We start from the raw sequence: 25,985 nt of genomic DNA, 5'->3' as shown, positions 1-25,985 counted from the left end.
TGTCATAAATTCAATGCTGAATGTACACTCACCAGCCACTTTATTAGGTATGCTTTACTAACGGGTTGCGGTACTAATTACTACTCCTTTTTCCTTCATAATTGCCTTATCATCATGCACTTGCTGCAAATTTGTTGGCTGCGCCCACAGAACTTCCGCTCACTGGATATTTTCTCTTTTTTAGACCATTCTCTGTAAATCCTAGAGATGGTTGTGCGTGAAAATCCCAGCAGATCAGCAGTTTCTTAAATACTCAGACCAGCCCGTCTGACACCATGCCACGATCAGTCACTTTAATTACCTTTCTTCCCCATTCTGACACTTGGTTTGAACTGCAGCAGATTGTCTTGACCTTGTCTACATGCCTAAATGCATTGAGTTACTGCCTTGTGATTGGCTGATTAGACATTTACGTTAACAAGCAGGTGTGCCTAATAAAGTGGCCGGTGAGTGTATACATTTCTTTCTAAAGCCATATTTTACATTGCTTTTCATACTTAAACTGTTAACAAGTTTACATTTTATTTGTAATCTATCACAATTTATCAACTAAATTTAAAATGCATGGTGCGTAGATTAATTAACCGTTAAATCATGTAATTACTTGACTTATACTTGACAAATCCATGTGACAAAAACATAACGTGAATATTTAGAAAACACTGGAACTTCCTTAACCTTTTCATACATTTAAATAATTAATTTTGCTCTCATCTTACCTTTCCAAGAGCCCAAAGAGGATGTTAAACAAATGCATGGATCTTCATCATGAGCTTCCTTGAAACCAGCTGCTTTCACATATGGTCTCTGAAATAACATGCATAAATTAACACAATTTAAGCATTAAACAGCCATTTCACACATACAGGGTACTGTACATTCTGCACACATTCAAACGGTAAACAAGATAATGCTTTCTTGAGCACAACAACGGCTCATAATAAATCAGGATGCTCCGTCGTGCAGAATGACATTTGAGTTTCGTTCTCACTCCATTTGAGCTTGCCGTGTTTAATGAAATATTCAGCAGTCGATGTTCATTTTGGTTTTCTTGTATCGAGTGACGTCAAGACTGACACCTGAACTGCGTGACCTGTGTTTCAACTCTACACAACAAAAAAACAATCTCGTGAGATGTGACAGTGTGAATGTACAGTAGTGTTAAAAAAGGGACAGAGGGAATGATCTGACGGAGCGAGGATGTTGTTCATGTCCCCCTGTCTGAATCCTGTAGGGAAATCTGTTGATGAATTATGCATATGAGCGCAAATAAAAAAACAAACAAACATAAAAAAACAAGCTGCTGCGGAGACTTAATTAATGATTGATCGCCGGATGTGCTCATATGCACTCAGATTAATAGAAGTCTTGCCAAGAGCAATGTTTGAGAAGTGCTTGAGTCAATAACTTCAAAATAATGAGCATTTGTACCAATTTCAAGTTGATTTAATCAACAATTAGATTGGTCAGGGTTTATTTTCATTGTCACTTAATGTGAATGAGTAATCCATCCAGATTGAGGGTAGAAAATAAAATGTTTACCTCATCTAATACGGTAATTAAACAGTAATTGCTCAAACAAACAAATTATAACAGCCTTGCATAGGTTACATTGGTTACAACAGCTTTGATTGGTTTATGAGTTGACCTGTATCCATATAGATATACTTCATAGATGGACGGATGGACGGACAGACGTACGGACAGAAAGACAGACAAACAAACATTCATTCATTTGTCCTTCAGCTTAGTCTTTATTTTAGAGATTGCCACAATGGATTGAACCGCCAACTTCTTCAGCATACTTTTTACGCAGCAGATGTGTTTCCTCTGGGTTCTCTGGTTTCCCCCACAGTCCAAAGGAATGCTGTACAGACGAACTAAACTAAATTTGATGTTTCCTAGTACTGGGTTGCAGCTGAAAGGGCATCTACTGTGTAAAACATATGCTTTATAAGTTGGCAGTTCATTCCGCTGTGTTGACCCCGGATGAATAAAGTGACTGAGCTGATGAAAAAGAATAGAATAGAATAGAATAGAATAGAATAGAATAGAATAGAATAGAATAGAATAGAATAGAATAGAATAGGCAAACACTACACAGTAAACGGTTCAAATTTAGATTTTTCTTTTATGCCAAAAATCATTTGAACATTAAGCAAAGTTCATATTCCACAAAGAAATGTTATAGATTTCCTATCATAATTTAAATTAATCGCTTAATTCTTGATTAGTAGTGTGCATTCAAGCACTTTATTTACACTGTAAAAAGTGATATGATAAGTCAACAAATGTTTTTTGTTACTTTAACTTATTTAATTTTAAACTGTTTCAATAAAAGTTAATCAGGTTTTAGTTGTTTTGGTTATATAAGGTTTAATTTTGTATTTTTCTTTACACAAAATAGTATTTTAAATTGCAGTTATCACAATTTATATGTTCAGTACACACAGTCATACATGATGTACATTTTTTATTGACTTATAGGTTATCTGAAATTTGCTTTCCATAGATTTTTTTAACTTTATTTATAGATGTTTTTTATGAAAAAATAACACCCAATAGTGTACATCATGTACAGTTGAAGTCAGAAGTATCAGCCCCCCTGTTTACTTTTTCCCCCAATTTCTGTTTAACAAAGAGAAGTTTTTTTTTTTTCAACGCATTTCCAAACATAATAGTTTCACTAACTATTATTTTATCTTTGCCATGATGACAGTAAATAATATTTGACTAGATATTTTTTTACTTCTATATAGCTTAAAGTGATATTTAAAGGCTTAACTATGTTAATTAAATTAACTAGGCAGGTTAGGGTAATTAAGCAAGTTATTGTACAATGATGGTTTGTTCTGTAGACTATCGAAAAAAATAAAAAATAAAATAGCTTAAAGGGGCTAATAATTTTTACCTTAAATGGTCTTTGAAAATTTATGAATGAAAAATGATTTATGAACATCAATAAAAAAAGTACATTTATTGATCTTGTGGTCCAGGGTCATACATATACACACTGCTGATCAATAGTGTGGGGTCAGATTTTTAAATTTTTCATTTTTAAAGAAGATTATTAAGTTTATTAAGACATTTATTAAATGTAAAAATTCCAATTAAATGTAAAACAAATTGTTAAATATTAATCATCATTTTAAATAATTGCTTTCAAATAATTTCAAATAAAATTATTGCTCCAGTCATTATTGCTTTTATTATTATTACTATTACCACTACAACTACTACTACTACTACTAATAATAATAGTAATAATAATAGAGTGATTTCTGAAGGATCATGTGACTGAAGACTGGAGTAATGAAGCTGAAAATTCATCTTTAAAATAGCTGGAATAAATTGTTAAATTAAATTATAAACTAATTTTAAAAGTTATTTCATGGTGCAATAACATTTCACAATTTGACAATGTGTACTATATTTTAGATTAATGCAGTTCTGGTGAGTAGGAGAAGCTTATTTCGAAAAATGTGAAAAATTTTACTGACCCCAAACTTTTGACCGGTATATATATATATAGGAGTATAGGGGTATATTCCAATTCAATTTCTTTTATCCAATTTCTGGAGCTTACACTCCTCATTTTCTCAGTTGAAGTTGTAATCTGCCAATGGCACAGAAGCCAGAAATTGAGCTCTTCTATGTTATGAACAGTCTGATTTCAGCTGACCTTTGAAGTTGTGACAATACTTGACGTAACATGGTTGCCAAGAAACTGTTTTGCCAGGTGGACTGCTGTATGAAGCGCATTCCCATTACTTGAGAATGGACAAGAGCACGAGACAGAAACCATGCAGTGGAATAGCTCTGATTAGCATTAATCATTTAGATTACTGGTCTGTCATTTGTTTATTATTACTATTAAAAAAAACTAACTATTAACACTGTAATAACACAATTATAGCATATATTACCACCCGCTTATCCAGAAGCAAATGATTAATCCCACAAGCATGTATCATCTGTCATTGAGTAAAAACATACACTGTAAAAAAAATCTGTAAAATAACAGTTAAATGACTGTATATTTTAACGGATTTTTTCCGTATACACGTATTACGGGTGTTTTTCCGTTTATATACATTTTCGAATTGCATTATGGGAAGGGGATCGCAGCTCAGGCAGCGTTTGATGGACACCGGGCCATATTTCTTCCTCTGTTTTTTCCCTGGTAAGTAACTTACGATTAATAAAACATATAACAATATTTTAGTTAAAATACTGCTTTATTACATTTGTATCGTTATTTAAAATTATTTTTGTCTTGTCTGAAGCGGCCATGGAAAGTACAGCAGTGAATTACGTTTAATATTGTTAATAAGATCAGACTTTATATCATTAAGATCAAACTGAGCTATGAGTGGTTAAATGTAATTTAAACAAGCATTTATCTAATGAATTTGTACCTTTTTATGCGTTTTCCTCATCAGTAAATATGATATCTGTTCATTTACAGTTGTTTGTCCGTATTTTTCTAAACTGCCGTGCGCGGGAAGTGATGTGACGTCCCAATCACCCACTCACTCCCTCTGCACCTGCGTGAGTCTGACTGGATTAACGGTAAAACGTCAGCTTGTCTGTGAGAGTGTAAAAGGTATGTTAATTATTTAATAGAAATATAAATGTTTTCTTTGTACAGTGCATTGAACAAGGGATAGCATTCAAAGTTTGTGACACTGTGTAGTTTGGTTGATATATAGTGCTGAAGGTGTATATCGATGACTGGTTAACGTTACTTTAATGAACCCTAACGTTAACGTGTTTCAAACGCTCGTAACACCTGACCGTCTGTGTTTGTTTGCATATTAATAACTAATTTCATATTTTTACTGACGTTATCAAATGTTAGCTTTGGTTTGACCGACGTATTAAGGCTGTGTGACCGAGATTCAGTGGAACAGCTTTGCTGGTTTTTAAGTATAAGTTAGACCCGCGTGAATTTGAGGCATTGTGTAAATCAGTATGAGGGGAAATACACACTCATAAAGTTATTATTATTGGTGGGCCCTTATCAGCATTAACGTGCTGCGTTAACGCGAGACTTTTATCGCGCGATAAAATATATATATATCGCCGTTAATCTATTCTCAACGTTGGGTTTGGAGCTGGGTGACTTTCATACTTTGGTAGTTTAGCGCGGATGTATACCTGACCGGTGAGCCGTCTGACAAACAAGTGCCCCTCTGAATCAAATCAGCAGGATGCCTGACTTTAACTGCAGTTCGGCAGTTTCACTTTAACTTATGAACATTCATTCATCCCGCGTGACAAACTGGGGTATTAGACGCAAATAAGAAGGAAGAACTGATGAGAGTGTTATGGAATTTAATAACGCTCGCCAAATGGAACGAAAAAAAAGCTTCCGCATTTCGCGACGTGTGTTTGTGTGTACAGAGATAACAGAGTGATACAGTAAGTGTGTGACATTTAAAATTTTATATAGTGTTTACACTGTCATGCGTTTTAGGCCTCAAATACAACGTGTACCTTAAAGCACACAATTAAATGTTTGTTGTAGTCGAGTTGAACTGTCATGGATATTATACTTATGAACGTCTTGTCAACTTGCAGATTTAGCCAAGTTCACTTTTAAGAACCTCAACAGCTGCTATTATGAAGATATAAAGATGAGCTGTTCTTCCACAGTCTTAAAATTCTTCAGACTAACTGTCAGTTAGAATCATTATAGCAAATAATAATTTCATTACTATTAGGAGATCAGGAGTTTTATTTTAATGAAGCCTTGATAATAGAGTCAACTACACATGGTGTTATCACAAGTGAAATCTTTTTATGTAGATTTTGAGTCTTGAGTGTTTTGCACATATAATGTTCACTGATATTTTGTTTTGTTGACTTCCAGGTTCTTTCATTTTGGTTTTAAGTACATGGTACAGGTAAATTCTTAGATTCAATCCAAACTCAATTTGAATTGATATGGACAAATGAAATAAAATACACATGGGATTTTAAATGTTTTCATTTTTTTATTATTCACGACGTTTGTGAAGTTTAAATGTATACTGTCTCAAACTGAATGTGTTATTTTTGTTGTAGGTGTGTTGGTGTAAAAATTGATGCTGACTGGTTAGTACTGCATTTTTAACCATAAAAATAATGATTTATATTTAGCGTTGCATGTATTGTCATTTTACCAAGAATGTGTTTGCTCTTTCAGAACTCAGGCAGTTGTGCTGGACCTTCTGTACTTTATACAGGAGATGACAGTAAACTTTCAAGTTTAAGAGGTAAAATATTCAGGGTTTTTCTGTTTGATTTTGAGTGTTTTGTAGATATAAGGTTCACTGATATAGGATATAAGATTTGCTGTATGTTTATGCTGTCATTTTGGTTATAAGTACAAGGTACATGTACATTTTCACAGCAATCTAAATTAAAATCTTAAATTCAATCCAAACTGAATTTGAATTAATATGGACAGATTAAATAAAATACACCTGGGATTTTAAATGTTTTCATATTTTTATTTACAAAGTTTGTAAAATTTAAAAGTAGACTATATGCTGCATGTTTCAAACTGAATGAGTGTTATTTTTGTTGTAGGTGTGTTGGTGTAAAAATTGATGCTGACTGGTCAGTACTGCATTTTTTAACCAAAAAAATAAACAATGATTTATATTTAGCATTGCATCTATTGTAATTTTACCAAGAATGTGTTTGCTCTTTCAGAACTCAGGCAGTTGTGCTGGACCTTCTGTACCTTATACAGGAGATGACGGTAAACTTTGAAGTTTAAGAGGTAAAATGTTCAGCGTTTTTTCTGTTTGATTTTGAGTGTTTTGTGTATATATAAGGTTCACTGATATTTTGCTTTGTTCACTTCCAGGTTCTGTCATTTTGGTTATAAGTACAAGGTACAGGTACATTTTCACAGCAATCTAAATAAAAATCTTAAATCTTACGTTCAATCCAAACTAAATTTCAATTGATATAGACAAATTAAATAAAATACACCTGGGGTTTTAAATGTTTTCATTTTTTTATTATTCACAAAGTTTGTAAAGTATAACAGTAGACTACATGTTGCATGTTTCAAACTGAATGAGTGTTATTTTTGTTGTAGGTGTGTTGGTGTAGAAATTGATGCTGACTGGTCAGTACTGCATTTTTATAAATAATACAAAAAAATATGTGTTTGCTCTTTCAGAACTCAGGCAGTTGTGCTGGACCATCTGTACTTCATACAGGGGATGACAGTAAACTGCAAAGTTTAAGAGGTAAAATGTTCAGGGTTTTTGTTTGATATTAGTGCTTTTATTTTTATTATTTGGAAAAACCAATTACCTGTACCTATATTTTTACTAAGTGTTTACAGGAACACATTTTGCTTCAGTAATTTTGAAATTTTGTTAACATGTATTCAAACTAAAAGTACTGGGTTGATGTGGGTGTTTTATCTGGGGGTTTTTAAGCTGCAACTGTAATCTGTTAAATGAACAAAGCAGTTATTTATTATTATTATTATTTATTTTTACAACATTTAAAATGTTACAAGTTCTTTATTTTGGTTATGTCTGTTTAAAATGATAAGGAAATAACTGGTCCACTGCTGAATCTCTTTTCTTTTCTCTCTTAGCCACCTGATGATGAGAAAGACATTATCAATGTAGGCATCTTGATGGTGAGCCAGGCATTCATGCTGATTTTGTGACTGTTTAATCTATTTATCGTGATTGTAATAAAATTTTTTCAGGATGCAAAACTGGCTAAAAATCTACTTTAAATTTTAACATTAATTGTATGATAGTGTGGTTGATTTAACATTTTATTTAATGTTGGGTTCATTGTAAAAAATGATTTAATTTTGGTTGAATAAATGCTGGTTTTGGGACAGTTTTGTCTATTTATCATCATAGAATTAACATTATTTCAGGGTGGAAAACTGCCTAAAAATCAGTGATGACTTTTAACATTGTTTCAATGATAGTTTGATTGATGTTTTAACATTTCAATGTTAATTTAACTTAGGTCTGCTATCTGGAAAAGAACTCATTTTTAAAAATGCAAAAAACTTATGAATGTGCCACTTGAATTTGGTATCACATGTAATTGGCATGTTATGGAATTTAACTATGGCAAATAAGTGAGAGGAGATGGAAAGCTATGATGTCTACACGTTTTCCTGAAACATTTGCAAGGTCAATTCTTTCTTGCATAAATATAGTGGAAAAGAAGAAAAAGTATAACAAAATGGTTTGTTGTTCTTTTTATTTTGTTTTCTTTCCTTTATTGTTGTTTTTTGCCTTATTTTTGTTTCTGCACTATATTTATTTCTTGTAATATTTGATTAAGTAAATAATTTTTTAAAAATTTCTTTTAAATTATGTAGCAGACATGTATTTGAATAATTTTACATAATAATTATATTATTTATAATATTATTAATAATATTAATAATTTAACATATAGGTGTGCATATATGTACCCATATATGTACTTATAATATAGGAAAACAGCCAATTGTATATGTGTCACATATATCAAAAACCTATATTAAACCATATGTTTATATAGGTTCTTTCCATGTAGGCGTGTACCAGACCCAACTCACAACTCACTTTTCTTTTCTTTTTTTCAGAAGAAGAGTCCACAGCCACAATAACAAGATCATTGAGCTGTCCCCTAATTGTGGTCAGCTACATGTTTAGTCTCTTATGTGCTAAACATTATGTAGCCTAAGGAAGCAGCCCTGACTCTGTAGTTTATATGAAGGTATGTTTTTACATTTTTAAGTTTATTTCATTTTTACAAGATAAGTAAGGTGATACATGTTTGTTGTATTTACAACAGGAGCATGCTGAGTAACTATCCAGAAAGTAGGTCCAAAGCAGAAAAAAGGGCACCAAGCAGAAACATACCATCTAAACTCCTTCGATTCCTGTCAGACCAGAAAGACTTTCAGAATCCTTGGAAGATTTAAAGGTAATTAAGCACACCGGTAACACTTTATAATAACTAAACACTACTGATTAATTTATTAAGCATTAGCAAAAAGTTCTGTTAAGCATTGACTCTACATTAATAGACCTTAGTATACAGTTTATAACTACAGCTGCAAATGCTGTAATTTTGACTTATAAGCACATCTATAATGTGCTTAATTATTTTGTTTTCATATTTTGTTAATGATCAATTTTTCATTCTAAATTTAGTATCGCATTATTTACAAACCAGTGATTTAAGAATAGTGTATTTTTTTTTCTAATGGTGTATTTTTTTTCTAATCATTCAGAATGTTTAAGTAAATGGTTAATAAACTATTCAAACTAACATTTAAATATCTTATTATTCAGGCATATAGTAATAGTTGGGCAGCACAGTGGCTAGCACTGTCGCCTCACAGCAAGAAGGTCTCAGTTGGTAATTCTGTATGGAGTTTGCATGTTTTCCCTGTGTTGCCGAGGGTTTCCTCCGGGTGCTCAGGTTTTCCCGACAGTCCAAAGACATGCGCTATAGGGAAATTGATTAACTAAATTGGCTGTAGTGTATGAGTGTGTTTGTAAATAAGTGTGTATGGGTGTTTCCAAGGGCGTACTCATGCTATGCAGAGTTACCTTGAAACTGGAAGCGTGCTTGTCTCCCCGACGCTTACGTCATCGATAATGTGCTGTTCAGTTTAACAAGTGCTCTCACTCAGCACAGTGGAGATTTCTTTATATTGTTATATCGTTTTAGTTGTTTAAAATGCAGTGACACGCAGTCAAATATTTCGCCGAACAGATCAGCTACTTTTGACGCTCATAAACAATCAAAGTCATCGTGCTGCAGGTACTAGGAGGTTTGCTAAAGGTGCAGCTGTTGTGCAGTGAGGGGTTTGTGTCTTTTGTGACAGTTTGCAAGGGACGGTTTGATTTGGATAAATTAACCACTATTACTGTTCAATGAACGCAAACTGTCGTTAATTATTAAAGACGCAAACCCTTTACTGCACCACAGCTGCGCCCTTTAGCAAACCTCCTATTCCTGCAGCACAAGGAATTTATGAACATCAAAAGTGGCTGATCTGTTCGGCAAAATATTTGACTGCGTGTTACTGCATCCCAAACGACTAAAACAAAATAATTTAAGAATTCTCCACTGTGCTGAGAGAGAGCACTTCTTAAACTAAATGGGGCATCATCGATGATGTAAGAGTGCTCAGGCTCGAATGCAATGTGAGTGCGGGACGTCAGGGGAGACGGTAGGGAGGACAAGCGTGCTTCGGCCTGGTTCAAGGCAACTGTACATAGTGCGAGTACACACTATGCTGAAGGAAAATGCATGAATGAATAGTAATAGTTATACTTGTATATAAAGTATAAAAAAATAAGTATATAAAGTATATACAATACTTATTTTAATAAGTGCTTTTGTTAACTTCATCCAGTTTTGTAGCCTAAAGTGAGGATTGTTTATGCTTTGTAAATCCCCTTATAAATCACAATTAAAGGTTCAGTTATATTCTAAGAATGAAATTCATTTTATTGTATTAAATGAAAAATAAATCTTATCTAAAATAAAATTACTGTACAGTTTAAACCTAGCTAAATAACACTGAAATGTTGCATCGTAATGTATCATTAAATTATTTTATTGTTGTTTTATCCAGTTTTATCTTATGTTTTGGCACTCCTGCTATTCAGCAAGGTTTCATATTTACAGTAATTACATTTTTTAGATAAGACTGTAATGATTTATTGTTAATTTAATACTGAGCCTTTAACTGTCGTTTATAAGGATTTATAAATCATAAATAATCCTCACTTTAGATTAGGCCACCAAACTGGGAGAAGTTTTGTAAATAATGCAATATAATATATATATATATATATTTTTTTTTTTTATTATAAAAATAGTCATGTAAAATCAATCATTAAAGTTTGTTAACACAATTATTAAGCACATTATAAATGTGCTTAAGTCAAGATTACAGCATTTGTAGCTGTATTCAAAACCGACTACTAACATCTATTAATGTAGAGGCAATGATTAACAGAACTATTGACATGCAAGGAATCACCCCAGTTGTAAGTGAAAAGTCATTAGTAATATTTTTTTTTGTTTGTTTGTTTTACAGCCATTGAAGTATCAGTATTAGAGAGGAAGAAGACCCAGTTGTATCGTCTGTTTCCTGCCATCTTGCAGTTAACCTGGTTTCTTAATGTAAAGTACTTGTAATTTGCCCACTTGCCCTTAATTATCTTAAAGCTAACATTTAAAACTAATTTGCTATGAGATTATTTGCCAAGACTTCTCACGGTGCGATTCACATGTCAATATGTATTATTGTGTGTATAACTAGCTATTTGGAATTCAAATGATTTGTATTCATTAAAAAATCTGTTTTAATTGCAAAGTTGTTTTTGTACTAATCATTGCAAGTTCACAGATAACAAACTATTTACTGCTTCTCTACACATACAGTATAGAATAAATGTTTTGTTTTACTATTGTAAACCATTAATAGTGTATTTCCCATATGTATATGTTTGTCCTTACCAATTGCCATTTCTATGCTGCTTGAAGAGCATTAAATTAGTAAAATAATTATTTTTTACAGTAGGTATCCCATTAAAACAAAGAATCTGTTCATTTTTTCACTGTAGGTATAGTATTAAAACCCAAAAAAACTCCTCTTTTTACAGTAGGTATACTATTAAAACACAGAATCTGTCTGTTTTTTTACAGAAGGTATACTATTAAAACACAGAATATTTCCGCTTTTTTACTGTTGGTATACCCTTAAAAACACAGAAAATAACCGTTTTTTTTATATAGAAAACCCTTAAATTACTATAAAATGGTTGGTTATTTTACAGTAGTTAAACTGTCAAAAAACGGATATTTTTTAGTTTTTTTAATGTTGACACACTGTTAATTAACAGAAGTTTTCCGTTTTTAATTTACGGTAAAATATTTGTGTAATGAGCTGCCAGTACATTTTACCGTTTTTTTACGGAATTTTTTTTTAGAGTGTACAGTACACATTCTGTTGAATCAAATCAATACTGAACTCTGTGTGAGAATCATATTTCAGCCTGTCAATCAAGATAAAGCAAACCTCGATTCATATTGGGAAAGCAAGATTTCACAAACAAACCCATTTATATGCAAATCTGCATCATCTTTTCTGCCCTAAGGACACTGTTTGGAAACAAAAGTTAGCCGAAACTATAATAGTTATAACTTTTTCCCTCCGATATATTTATCTGGGTTTCTAGTTTATTTTCTGATTTATTTTTGTCAGATTCTGTAAGTCTTAGCTTCCAAAACAAACTGTTAAAAAAAGTTTCATTTTCACTGTTGAGGAAAAGGGGCGTTGCAGTGGCTCAGTAGGTAGTGCTGTCGCCTCACAGCAAGAAGGTCGCTGGTTCGGGCTGTTTTGCTTTCAGATGTTTAAACAGAGATTAAAGCAAAACACTGCAGGCAAAATCTGTTTTTATGAAGCAGAAAATTTTTTAATTGTTTTCTTTTTGACTATTTACATAGTTTTTTTTCCAGTTGTTTAACATCCACATTAATTTATTAATATTTTTGCTAAATCGTGTCCTAAAAAACTACACTTATTAAACTTTCCTGAAAGCAATAATGTATCCACATCTGTATTCAAGCATTCAGAGCAGCGCATCACAAGGAGCGCCACTGTCTTGTGCTGCGTAAAAGCGCACGCCATCCAATCCATTGACACTTGGCTGTATAAAAAACGCAGCGAGCTGTCAGTGTGCGTGAAGCTAAGGACGGTCAACAGATTTGTCAGATAAATATCATTATAACGCAAGGTGATAATACCCCTAGATTTAAGATATATTTGGTGCCTGTTACAGCTGCAATGCGCACGCAAATAGCGACGATTTTATCCAAGGAGGACTATGATGACAATGACATACAATGGAGATGGGAGAAGTTAGGATATTGAGCCTCCTGAGTGATTAGCTGAACCAGAATGGACAATCTACATTAAAAAGCAGCAATGGAAAAGACTTCTGACATCGAGCGCGCCGAGTACGCGTCTGGAAGTCTCCCGTTAACAGAATACAACGCGAGCTTCACGGTGAACAGGACTAATCTTTCGTGGACTGACTTTCAGGATCTCGGAGATAAACCCGACTTCATGGGAGACGGATCTGCGGTGCTGAGAATAATCATCTCTATTATTTACTCGGTCGTGTGCGCACTGGGTTTAATCGGAAACATCCTCGTCCTGTATCTCATGAAGTCTAAGCAGGCATGGAAGAAGTCCTCCATCAACCTGTTTGTGACCAGTTTGGCGGTCACGGACTTTCAGTTTGTTTTGACGCTTCCCTTTTGGGCTGTGGAGAACGCTATGGATTTCACGTGGCTGTTTGGGAAGGCGATGTGTAAGATAGTTTCTTATGTCACGGCGACGAACATGTACGCCAGCGTGTTTTTCCTCACGGCGATGAGCGTCGCGAGATACTGCTCCGTGGCTTCGGCGTTGAAAAGTAAGAGACGTCGGCTGCGTTTCTCCGCGCAATGGATGACTGTCATTATTTGGATAGCCGCGGTGGGTGCCGCTCTGCCGAACGCGATTTTCTCAACGACAGCCACGGTTTCTAACGAGGAACTGTGTCTGGTGAAATTCCCCGACCGAAGCGGAGACGCACAGTTTTGGCTGGGTTTATATCACGCGCAAAAAGTACTTCTGGGTTTCCTCATTCCGTTCGGAATAATCAGCATCTGCTACCTGCTTCTCCTGCGCTTCATAACTAACAAAAACATCAACACCTCCAGCGCTAAAAGGCGCTCCAAAGTGACCAGGTCTGTGACAATCGTGGTTCTGTCTTTTTTCCTGTGTTGGCTGCCGAATCAGGCGTTAACAGCGTGGGGTATCTTGATAAAACTCAACGTGGTACACTTCAGTTACGAGTATTATACCACACAGGTGTATATTTTCCCTGTCACGGTGTGTTTGGCACATTCAAACAGTTGTCTTAATCCCATTCTGTACTGTTTGATGAGGAGGGAATTCAGAAAGGCGTTGAAAAAGCTGTTTTGGCAAATCACATCACCTTCTGTGACGAACATGAGACCTTTTACCGCCTCCACGAAGCCCGAGCAGGACGAGCAGGCGCCCGCGCTGATTCCTCTCAGTCCGGCGGAGCCCGCGCTCGTCTTTTATCCTCCAGGAGTTGTCATTTACAACGGAAGAAACGACCTTCTGCCTAACAGCACATAATGAAAAGTTAATGGGGAGAATCCAGATTCCAAACAGAACGGCTAACTTTGTTTCATTGCCAATTAACTAAAGTTGCTGTCAAAGAAATCACCGCGCAGAGTAAAATTCGGTCTGGACACTTCTGAAATGGACGGGTGCTCCTGTCACTCGAAACACTCCTTAATAATGCTTATTGGTGTGTTCACACTTGGCAGAGGATTAAGAAGAACTCCGTGGTTCGAGTAAATCATGATATGAACAATAGTGTGCACGTGCACCAAACAAGAAGACCGAAAACCGAAGTTAAGCCGTGGTCCACCTCCAAACCAGCGTTGGTGTGGTTTGAATAAAAACTAATGCAACTTGGACAAAAGACATTTAATGAATGAACATTAAATAAAAATACTATATAAATGATATAATGTTAAAGCACACATTCTAACATTGTGCCAAATCATCCATTACTGTTCAGTAAAGATTTGGAAAATGTCATCTCCTTTCACCAGATCTTTGATTGTGTATGCAATAAATATGCAATTGTGTATGAAATGTATTTATAAGGTCTTGAGTTCTCAAACTGATGTAAATAAATCATTTGCACATACAAGTGCAATGGGCACGTAACATCGTTTGGAATGTGTGGTAGGCTAGCTTAAATTAATTTTCTAAATTTTACTAGGCTTATTAGGTAGGGGTTTGAGTAAAATTTTATTATTTTATTCTGTAAACGTCTGCAAAAATTTCTTTCAAATTCCAGATAAAAATATAATCATTTAGAGCTTTTAAAAACATATTTTCAGAAAGGACCAGCTTTTCAAAAAATAAATAAATCAGGGTTACAAAATACTGATATTATAAAGGGCGCCTATTATGAAAATTATCTTATGTAAGCGTTGTGTCAGTCATATTGGGATAATATAAAGAAAAAAAGGTCAATTTCATTTAATTTTCTGACGTCAAAATAGAATCCAAATCTCTCCCATTTTTAGGCCCACCGCAACGTGACATAGGAGTGAGGTTTATCTTCCAACCAAATAATTGACAGCCATGTTTTAACATGTCTCTGTAGTAATGCATGTAATCATATCAACAAGACAGGATGTGCGCAAAGCAACCGTGATTAAAAGATCTGTTCAGCTCTTTGTAATCATCAATCATCATCAAATGTGATCAAGAACGAGTTTTACAAATTTAAAACGTTTTTGAAACAGTGCATATTTGTAATGAATTATGGTGTTTTTACCATCTTTAATTTATCACCACAGCCACATGTCAGTAGAATTATAAAATTCTAGCAGCAGTGGATATTAGTGTGTATCCTGTCACATTTACCATGCAAAAACAGTGCAAAGTTAAACGTGCTCGCTGTGTGTGTGCATGAACTTTGTAACGACATTGTGTGTGACTCGGTGCAAAAAGGCTTAAATTAATTGGTGTCATCAATCTGGCAACCTGCAGGTGCGTCAAGTCAAAAACAATACAAAGAATACAAACATGAACATAGCTGATCAGGTAACATTAGCCGATCTGGTAACCTGCAAATGTCCAGTCTGTGGAGGAAAAAATCCTGGAAGCAAAACTGAATTTGGTCTGCAATACATAGTTGAACCACTGTGTGTCAATCCTTTATACAGCACATTTAAAAAGAACAGTGTGAACAAATCAAGAGAACCAATCTACAAGTGTGAACACACCCTCAACTCAATCCACTCCAGGTTTTCTCACTCCCCCTAGTGAGAGAAACCCTTTCCAATCAATCACAGAGCAAGTAGAGAAAGCGCAAAATCACACTCAAACGCATTATTTAACTTCCAATAGCATTGCTCACACACTCTAATCTAGAACTGTGAAACAATCAAATTACAAAGCGAGTGTGTTGTGTAGCATTCAATAGAGTAGCATCTGAGCCACAATGCAGATGCATATATTTTCAGTTGGTTTAAAAAAAAAAACATTTGCAGTCATTTTTAATTTGAATGTGTTAATGATGCTTGATTAATATTTACCTACTAATTCGCATTAAGGTCCAAATGCGTATTTTTTCACAATAGCTATCCAAAAGCAAAAAGATAAACATCTTCAGCCAATGTGTTGCTAAGTAAAACAGAAAGAAATCCTCCAAATCCTGTCAATTTGTTACAGTAAACCATCTTGAGCTATGTCTTTTAAACAGAGTAAAGAGTGCAAGTTTAAGTGCAGTGTTTTCCACACACAGCTCTGTCTCAATTCCAAGAATGCAGAGAACAGACTTGCGTTCTTTAGGAGACCAGTCTTCTTACCAGGTTGCCTCAGAAGAACGAACTGGAGACCACGAGAACAGAAACCGCATCCTGGGAGAAATGAAACGCTGCTTTCTTCTCTAGTTCCTCCTAATGAAAAATGAAAATTTAATTTAATTTAATTTAGGGAAACTCCTGAGGTATAGTTATATCTCTGAATTTTAACAATAAATTAATAAAAATGCTGCGCTTCCCACCTCCTTTATACAGCCGCAAAGACAGGGAAATCAAGAACGCATCCTGGAACTTTTAAGCGTCCTTTCTTGCGGTCTTGAGTTTTGGAACTGAACTTTGGCAGTTGATGATGAAGTTAGATTCACTTTTAAAATCACTTTTTTTGTCGCATGAAAGCATGTGCCGTGGGTAAAGGTGTGTTTCAATCCTTCTACCATCGTAAGTAGCCTATATTTCAAACTTGTGGTAAGCACTGGAGTGGATCACAAAGATTATGTCATCATTATAGCAAAGTAAAAAGGGATTAGTTACTTCCCTTAAAGTGAGTAAACCCATCACAATCTGTTAATTACCCTCAACTTATTGAATTATTTTAAGGCAATGGGTTTACTCTGTTCATTTTTTAAGTAAAGTGAACTAATCACTTTCTTTTACTGGTTTGCAGCTGGAAGTGTATCCGCTGTGTAAAACTTATGCTGGAATAGTTGTCGGTTCATTCCGCTGTGGCGACTCCTGATAAATAAGGGAGTAAGCTGAGGGAAAATGAACTAATCACTTTTACAGTGTATTATTAAACTGTGACTGTGTACTTTTGTTAAATTACTTTGCATTTGACTGATCTGTCCTCATCATCAGCTTAAAAATACTCAACACCACCTACTCAAAGATGTTTGTCCTGAATATAAAGGCAGAAATAAAACAAGTAGAAGCTGAAACACTTTCATCCAGACCAGCAATTCATTGATATTACTAAAATTAAAGTAAGAGAAGAATCTGAAATGTTTGTATTTCTTAATCCAGTCATTGTTTTGTTCAAAGTAAATATTTAAATGAAGGTTTGACAGTGCTAGTCGCTTTAAAAAAAAGCAACAAAACGACATAAAACATCAATCCAAACATTTCATTTCTTGTCAACTCTTCCTTGAGTGTACGTAATCTTTCTTTCAACTTCACAGACTGTTATTTATGAATGTGGCAGGTGAATAGCAGTACATCAGAAAAAAACTTAATGGAATCAGCAAACGTTCATGCTGCTGCATCCCAAAATGTCTTGTTGAATAGAGGAGACGAACCAAGCGAAATAGAGAAAGGGTATTTATTTGAGGCTTATTCTGTACATCACATGAAGATAGCAATAAAGAGGCAGCCGATTAGGGACACTGTTGAGGCAGAAAGCACTACTACAATCACGCTACCCGCTAGATTGACCAGAGCTCCCAGTCCAGCTCCAACAATAACCTGAGCCAACTGAACCATACAGGTAAGAGCGGCGCAGTCCATCCCTGTCCCGCGGCCCTCAGGAGCCACTCCATCTCCGCCTAATTTCCTTTGCTCCTGTGACAGAAAGAGAGGCATTGCTTAAAGAACAGCCTGCAATCTGATCAAATCTTGCACTTGCTTTTTCGAGATATCAGAAAGCGTCTGCAGCATGGCTAAAAGTTGTTTCTGAAGATGTGGAGTGACTTTATAATGAGCTGAGAACTGTGGATCTACAGATCTGGAAGTTTTGCAGCAAAAAAAAGTCAAACGCATGAAGTAACATTCCAAGTTGAACTCCTGCAGGCTTTAATGAAAACATCAATTACAAATCAGCCCGAGTTGGGGTGAGGGATTTCGATTTGTAATTCGTTTTTGTGATGTGTAAATGTTTTAATGTCACTGGGATTTAAGATGGAAGCTAAACTAATCAATATCTGAGATACTGTATCTTGAATTAGCAAATGGTGTTGGGTAAACAGCTTGTTTTTTTCTACAGTGGTTACAAAACTCTCGGTTTGTTGTGTAGCAGTGGTGAATCATTATTTATATTTATTTAACCTTCCGCTCATAGATGCTAATCTGATATAAATGACTGCTTAAGTTGGACATTGTTTCTCACCCTTCAATTAAAGTTTATTTGTATGGATCTATACACCATGTTTATACCTTTTGAGAAAATTGATGTTTCCACATTATAAGTAAGAGTACTTTGATTAAAGGGGACCGTGCACTTAAAAATCTCGTTATAATTGTAATTATACATTTTAAACAGTATTAACCCTTTATCAGACAATGTTGTAATTTCATTGCCATTTCCTACAATATCATTTTTAAGTATTGTAATAACCCCCAGTAACACTCCAGGATTTTTTCATTAAGTTTTTCAATGAGTTGCTGTTGCTCAAGTGTTTTCTATTAGGTCATTAAAGTGTGGATTTACTTTACAACCAACATTACAACCAGCATTACAGCCAAAAGCAGAAATGCTTATAAACACACACCACAACATTTACATATACACCAGTCACAGACTATCTGTCTGATCTCACAAGAAAATGTAACTGTAAGAGTTAGAATTGCAGCTTTGCATAATTCATTTGTGATAATAATTTAATTAAAAAGGTTAAAACATGATGAAAATAGATATTGAAAAATAATAAGAATTCATAGTGATTGTACTTTTTAAAATACATTATTTAGTAATTGATACAATTTAAAAACTTTTACATTGGAATTTTTGGCTTTTGACAGTAATACATCATGAGGTCATTAGTTTGTACACTTAGGGCAAATTGCAGTTATGGATGTGGGAAGCAGCCCAATATTTTGACTGAGCTATATCAAGTCTATTGTACCTTTGTTTTTTGTTTGCGTTTCTTCAGTAAACCCTTTTTAAACGAAGATTCGGTCTTACTCACGTTTTATCAAATACTGATTGTTGGAATAGAAGCTACAGAAAGGTTTATATAAGGATGTGCATGAAAGATGAAATCTGAATGCAAACACCAACACTTTTTGTTTGTTTGTTTGTTTTTGTTCTTTCTTTGCATCTGTCTTTAACACTGATAAAATCAGTGAAATCAATGCAAACCTAAGTAATAGAAATCTTGAAGCCCATTTTGTCAAATAGTCAAACTGAACAATAGAGAATACAATCGGAAAAAAACAATTTCTAATATAATATAGTAAAATGTCAGTATAGCCTAAAAGGTTATTTAATGGCATCGATGGATCTATTTTAAAAGTTTGACTTTCACAAAAGGTTTTTTTTACAGGAAAAAAAGTTTGAAAAATAGAGAAAAAAGTTGAACAATAGAGAATACAATCGTTAAAAAAAACTATTTCTAAAATAATATAATAAAATGTCAGTATACCCTTAAAGGTTATTTAATGGCATCTATGGATCCATTTTAAAAGTTTTACTTTCACAAAAGGTTTTTTTTACTGGAAAAAAAGTTAGAAAAATAGAGAAAAAAGTTAAACAATAGAGAATACAATCGTAAAAAAAAACTATTTCTAAAATAATATAATAAAATGTCAGTATACCCTTAAAGGTTATTTAATGGCATCTATGGATCCATTTTAAAAGTTTTACTTTCACAAAAGGTTTTTTGTACTGGAAAAAAGTTTCTTTAAATCAGGGATGCTCAAACTCAGTCCTGGAGGGCCGGTGTCCTACATAGTTTAACTCCCACTTCCTTCAACACACCTGCCTGGAGCTTTCTAGTATACCTAAAAAGAGCTTGATTTGCTGGTTTAGCTGTGTTTAATTGTGGTTGGAACTAAAATATGCAGGAAATTGGTCCTGCAGAAACGAGGCACCCCTGCCTTAGATCATTAAAATGTTCTTCACAAGAAACTTTTTAGAGGGGAAAATTCTTTAGTTGCATCACTAAAACTTAAAAAAAGAGGGCATATTCTGTTTAAAACGACTTGATTTTTCCCATTGACACCGTAAACTGACCTCTTCTGCCTTGTGGTACTCCGAGATGAGGTTGAATGGGATGGTGTAGAGAGTGCTGGACATGACTCCAAACACACAGCACAGTGTCAGTGTGGCCACGATGTTTGGAAACAAGCCGATCAGACCGGTTCCCAAACCAAACATAAAGTAGCCAAGGAAGTACAGTCCCTTCAGGCCAATATATGGCAGAAGCAGCCTCTGCACATCTGGAACGACACATATGGAAATCATTTAAGCGGGCTGTAACAATGGCCTTTAATGCAGAACAAATGGATGAATAGCAACACAGATTAACTGATCATTGGCATTCATATCACTGATAAAACATCTTGACTCATAAAGCTCTCTAAAATGGCTTTCATACTGACACACGTCTTCCAGTGCTAATTAGAATGAAAGTCCATAGAAATTGACTGTGATTTTCTCATAAAAAACAAATGAATAACTCTGGGAAAAAAGTGTATTATCTAATTTCCACCCCAGACTGACTTGGACGGGCAGTGGCAGTAATTGAACAGTCTTCTTTAGTCTGGATGCATTAGAGAGAGGGTGCAGATTTAATAAAGCCAGAAAGAATGAGCAGTTGAGTCATAGCTCAGTATTACTTACATGAATAGAGTGCAGAGGAGACGGCGTTGATGCATAGACCCCAACAGCCCACTTCAACCCCTCTCTCATAGGTGGCATAGGCAGTGGAATTGTGTTCAGCATACGGATTCCCCTTATATACAATCTACAAGAGTACACACATATCCCATAAGATAAAACCATCACATCCTGAGGTGATCCATTGGGCAAATGGGGTAAAAAACACTTGAAAACCTCTCAGCAGACATCTCTGCCTCCATTATGTTACTTAATTGAACTTGCTGGAAAATCACAAGGCAAATAAAAGCAACTCAAAGAAAGCAACATCCAGTGCTCTGCTATCATCTCTGCGGGTTGTTTTGGAGGCCACTGAGAGTGTTATAAGTTTCACCTCAAACTAGCCTTTGATAAAGTTCATGTGTGCTTCCATTCAGGTGAGAAGGTTCAAAGTGTTCTTGAGATGAACGCTAGCTTTCGAGGAAAGGCATGTGCTTTTCTGTTAATGCAAAGGAAAAGCGAGGATCTAATGATTGTCTCTCGAAGCCTATTAGGAGTGTGTCTATTTTGGGCATCAGCTGTGAAATGGTCAGTGGTCACACTAAATGTTTTTCTGCTTTGTTGAGGTCAGCAGTACAACTTTCTTTACACTTTGGCCGCCCACAAGGAGACACACTCATTTATCTCAATTCAACACGACGAGGGGAAAGAAGATAAAGAAAATGCTACCTTTTAGCCACAACTCAAAGCGTCTATTGATCTATTTTTTAGTGCAGGGATTGAAATGCTATTCTTTCAGGAGCGCCAAATTGAAATCTATTGACTTCATGAATAAATTAAACCCATTGTTCATCTGAAAATGAAAATTTGCTGTTTATTTGCTCATTGTCAAAACATTCAAGGTGAAGTTGACTCTTTTTTTTCCCCTTGGCAGAACATGGAGGAAGAGTTCTTGCACCTTTCCCAAAGGCAAATTTAAGAACTTTAAAGGTGCATTTTCAAATTTTTTCAGCATAAATGTGGTAAATTACATAATAACATACATAAATTTACATATCTATGTGTATTTATATATACAGCAAGAAGGTTGCTTGTTATGATTATCAGCAATCTAGCGCTGCAGATCGCTAAGGAACTACAAATCTGCTGGTTTATGGACTACAGATACAGTCATGCAACAGACACACTCACCTGCTCCAAGTCACCATTGATTAGACACTCACAGCTGAAGCTGCTTTTGGACTGATTACTGCTCTATAAATACAGCACACTAACACACAGTTGTTGCTGAGTCTTGTTAAACTGTTTAGTGAACATTACAATGCGTTTTCCTTGCCTTGCCTTCTGCGTTTTTGAACTTTGTTTGTTTTACCCAGTCTGCTTCCTGACTTTTGACCATCTGCCTGTTTTTATTGAAAACGACTCTTGATTGCCAGTAAACATCTGTTTGCTCCTGTGTTAACTGTTGTTTGACTGACCATTTTGCTTATAAACCCTGCGTTTGGATCCTCAACCCCTGTTATCAACATCACTTCACATTACATTGCTAGTTAGAGTCTCCCTGTTTTTACGTGGGTTTCCTCTGGGTGCTCTGGTTTCTCCTTACAGTCCAAAAACATATGGTATAGGTGAATTGAATAAACTAAATTGGCCGTATAGTGGATATGAGAGTGTATGAATGTTTGTTCAGCTTGCAGCTGAAAGGGCATCCACTGTGTAAAACATGTGCTGAATAAGTTGGCGGTTCATTCCGCTGGAGCGACCCCTGATGAATAAAGGGACTAAGCTGAAGGAAAATGAATGAATGAATGAATATATTCATACTTCATCAAATTATATAAGATGCTATTTCACTGTAAAAAATCCCGGTTGTCTTAAATTTAAGCTGAATCAAAGGAAACCTTATGAGTCTATTGAACTTATATTATGTTAAACTGACTTAAAACAGCTTGTGTAACTTATAAAATTAAGTTAGAACATTAACTTAGTTTAATAAGTTACAAAAAGCTAAAATACAGCTGTGCGATTTGGTCTAAAAATAAAAATCTTGATTAAATAAATAATTTAACTTGACAACAATTAATGAACAATTATTTTATTTATTTATAAAAAAATTGCCATCCACAGTTCACTGACAATTTTATTTGCCGTCTAAAGGCATCTGTGGCGCAGCATCCAATCATCATCAATGTACTGTAGTGCAAAGTAAGGCTCAAGAATGAGCCCATCGTCCTACTTGACCCGAGATCAGATGTGGCTGCAAAGTGGCCGCAGAAGTAGAAATTAGCCACAGCCTTTAACAGAGCAGGGTCATGTGACACATAGGAAAAGTAATTGAAATTTTTTTATCGATTTTAAGTTCTGAATGTTGATTTCGATTACTTTTCGATGAATCGTCCAGCACTAAGCTAAAACATATGCTGTCATGACTAATTGATCATTTCATTTCTAGCCACCTATTGGATCTGTTCAGGTTCTACTTGTTATTCTTCCAGCTTCTTCTTTTTCCGCTCTGGGAGTCTATGGCAGCACTATGAACAGTTTTCAGCATTTGCCCATACTTTGGCACACTGATAGAGGACAGTCTGATCTTTAACCACAATAAATTTGGACTCTCTGTCTCAAATTCTTTAGTGCCATCCAAAGTTTCAAATATGTTTATTGTTATAACTTTTGAACCAAATTGGCTACAATCAAAATTTTTTCCTGTGATTCCTTGGTTCAAGCCAATTCAAACATAATTGCCTGTCATGAAATATTTTTCGTTATTTTGAATTTGTCACAAAACCTATTTAAACAAACTCATACTAGGTGGTTTTTCTGATTTGTAACAAAATTTAATCATAACAATATTTCTAAAAATGCTAATAACTTTTAACCTATTTTTTGCCTATTGTTATGAAACTTTTCTTGATATTACCTCAGGTTGTCCTGAGAATATCAATGCCAATTATGCCTTAATTAACTGAACTTCCTGTCTCCCATTTAGTCTTAAGTCAAAAACCTACTTTTTCGAACTCATCCTACATCGTGTGGCTGATTTCCACCCTGTAGTTTGTTGCCTTGCTTGTTTATGATGTGGTGACTGGGCTGCTTGGCCCCGATAATTGCTGCTTGCAGCTATATTTTAGTGTTATTATTGTATTCTATAGTTAAATAAGGATAGTTTTTGATAGCATGATTAACCCAAGCCATACACTGAATTACTGTCATTTACTCTCTTATATTCAGTTTATTTTTAAAATTGTCTTTCATGTAACTCTCATCTTAAAATTATATTAATTTTGATTTCAAAGAGCACAGATAAAAAAAGACAGACCATACATGCACACGTGCAGACTCCAGAGATTTCATTTAATGCAAAGCAAAACTTTTAATTCAAATTAAAATTGAATTCAAATAGTTGATAACTATTTAGTAAGATACATTTTTATAAAACCAAAAAAAAAGTTTTAAGTGAGTAATTTTTTTTCTGAACGGTGACGAGTTTGTAATCCTGCACCAAAAACACGGATAATCACGAAAGATCAAGCCAACTGTTACAGTTTAACTTCAATGTTTGAGGACAGGTGCCTTTTAAAATATACACTATGAGTCTAATTGACCCTTACGATGACTATTAGTAGGCTAGGTCTGCCAGTGTTTAGATTGGTACTCAATTAAACAAACCGTTAAGGAATACATCATTAGGTTATCTGTTATTTTTATTAATCATATTATTTTTTAATATACAGATCAGCATGAAATATTTTCCACAATATAAAGAACAGGCTCCCAAACACTTCTTGTTTTGACATACTTCAAGAGAGAGGTCAAACCCCCCATAACAACTTTGTTATTCACACCTTGTCGGTAGCTGAAGATCACATTTTGTAAATCATTTATGACAACAGTTTCAGCTAAAAATCTGCTTTATGCTCTACTCAAGAAAACAAGTTTTGTGAATGAACTTATGCATGATCAAATGATCAGATCTACTTCAACTTTAGGCATATTCAAATCAACCCTCAAAGCACGTCTGTTTAGCTTTAAATGACTGAATGACATTCAAATAACTGAATGAGCAGTGTGCCACGTCCGACGGACCATACTATTATGTCTTTCTCTTCTTTTTGATTTGTTTTAACACAAGGTAATCTGTATTTAATCATTCTTATTCTTTGTTTTATTTTCTTATACTAGTATTTCTGTTTATTTTATTCTCATTTATGTAAAGCACTTTGAAATCCAATTGTGTATGAAATGTGGTGTATAAATAAACCTGCCTTGTCTTGAATATCAAATCAAAACCAACATTCATGACTTCATATCCAAGGTGTGACAAGTGATGAAATCAGCAAGTCATATAATGACATCAGGAGAGTCAGTATGTGCCCTTTTCCCCTTACAGTTGGGAATGTGCAATCTAAGCACCACTGAAAGATCTGAATTCATTCATTCAATAAATAAATAAAAATAAACAAATCAAAAATACAGAATTTGCTCACCTGCCCCATAAAGTCAGTGAAGAAGAGCATGTTGCAGAGGAAAGCCGTCCAGCCCAACAGATGAGTCATGCAGAGACAGCGGTAATGGCTAGGCATGCTAACCATAGCTGACAGGAGAGATTTCAGGGTCATCCGCTTCTGTACCTGAAACACAGTTGCACACACAGGTTAATAATGCTTTCTGACAGGTTCACAAGCTCAAAACTCAAAGCTTACATTCTCAAGTGCCACACTGAACAATCATCCACCTTGAATGGACACAAGGGTCAAACTGGCCTCATGCATTTTAGCATCGGCTACTTTTTCCTGTGCCTTTGAATATGCTTGCATCTGTAGCCTCGTAACTTTTTGTTAACAAAACCGCAACTTTCAAATAGCAAAAACTTTACTTTAGTTTAGTCATGCCTTTCAAATGTATAATAAAAACAAAATTGTTCTTTTGTTGAAAAAACACTGCTCTCCTGCTTTTTGAACAAACTGAGTAACAAACATTCAAAGGTAGTCTAGAATCCTATACACAATTATAGGCTATATAACAGTCGTGGTAT

General features: G+C 34.8%; 3 protein-coding genes across 13 annotated transcripts in view; 1 reads left to right on the top strand and 2 right to left on the bottom strand.

Annotated features, from left to right (window-relative positions):
- Nucleotides 1-16,878, bottom strand: part of gzmk (granzyme K) — a 34,130-nt gene extending 17,252 nt beyond the window's left edge. For 3 of the 11 annotated variants that reach the window (XR_012396725.1, XM_073935210.1, XM_073935207.1), the window contains exons 1-2: nucleotides 4,419-4,480; nucleotides 720-807 (exon numbers count right to left, since the gene is read on the bottom strand). Coding sequence is in view for 4 of the 11 variants with exons in the window: in XM_073935207.1 (XP_073791308.1) it covers nucleotides 720-757 (38 nt within the window). In the remaining 7 variants the exon portion in view is untranslated. Of the gene's footprint in view, nucleotides 1-719; nucleotides 808-3,682; nucleotides 3,771-3,926; nucleotides 4,106-4,418; nucleotides 4,481-14,042; nucleotides 14,350-16,467; nucleotides 16,558-16,664 lie in introns of those variants that run through there. The other 8 variants (XM_073935211.1, XM_073935208.1, XM_073935212.1 and 5 more) reach the window with 8 other exon arrangements.
- Nucleotides 12,926-14,306, top strand: rxfp3 (relaxin family peptide receptor 3). Its single transcript, NM_001128788.2, has one exon. It carries the CDS (start codon nucleotides 12,983-12,985, stop codon nucleotides 14,207-14,209), a length of 1,227 nt encoding a protein of 408 aa, NP_001122260.1. The 5' UTR covers nucleotides 12,926-12,982; the 3' UTR covers nucleotides 14,210-14,306.
- An 845-nt stretch (nucleotides 16,879-17,723) lies between the features above and the next one.
- The window catches only part of slc45a2 (solute carrier family 45 member 2), a 38,479-nt gene continuing 30,217 nt past the window's right edge, over nucleotides 17,724-25,985 (bottom strand). The window contains 4 exon segments of the mRNA NM_001110377.1: nucleotides 17,724-17,976; nucleotides 20,366-20,571; nucleotides 20,975-21,098; nucleotides 25,438-25,581. Coding sequence (NP_001103847.1) covers nucleotides 17,761-17,976; nucleotides 20,366-20,571; nucleotides 20,975-21,098; nucleotides 25,438-25,581 — 690 coding nt within the window. The 3' untranslated portion in view covers nucleotides 17,724-17,760.

The sequence above is a fragment of the Danio rerio genome, chromosome 21 (genome assembly GCF_049306965.1).
Source record: "Danio rerio strain Tuebingen ecotype United States chromosome 21, GRCz12tu, whole genome shotgun sequence".
Classification (NCBI taxonomy): Eukaryota; Metazoa; Chordata; class Actinopteri; order Cypriniformes; family Danionidae; genus Danio; species Danio rerio.
The sequence above is the reverse complement of the archived record's forward strand: the minus strand, read 5'-3'. Positions and strand labels throughout refer to the sequence as shown.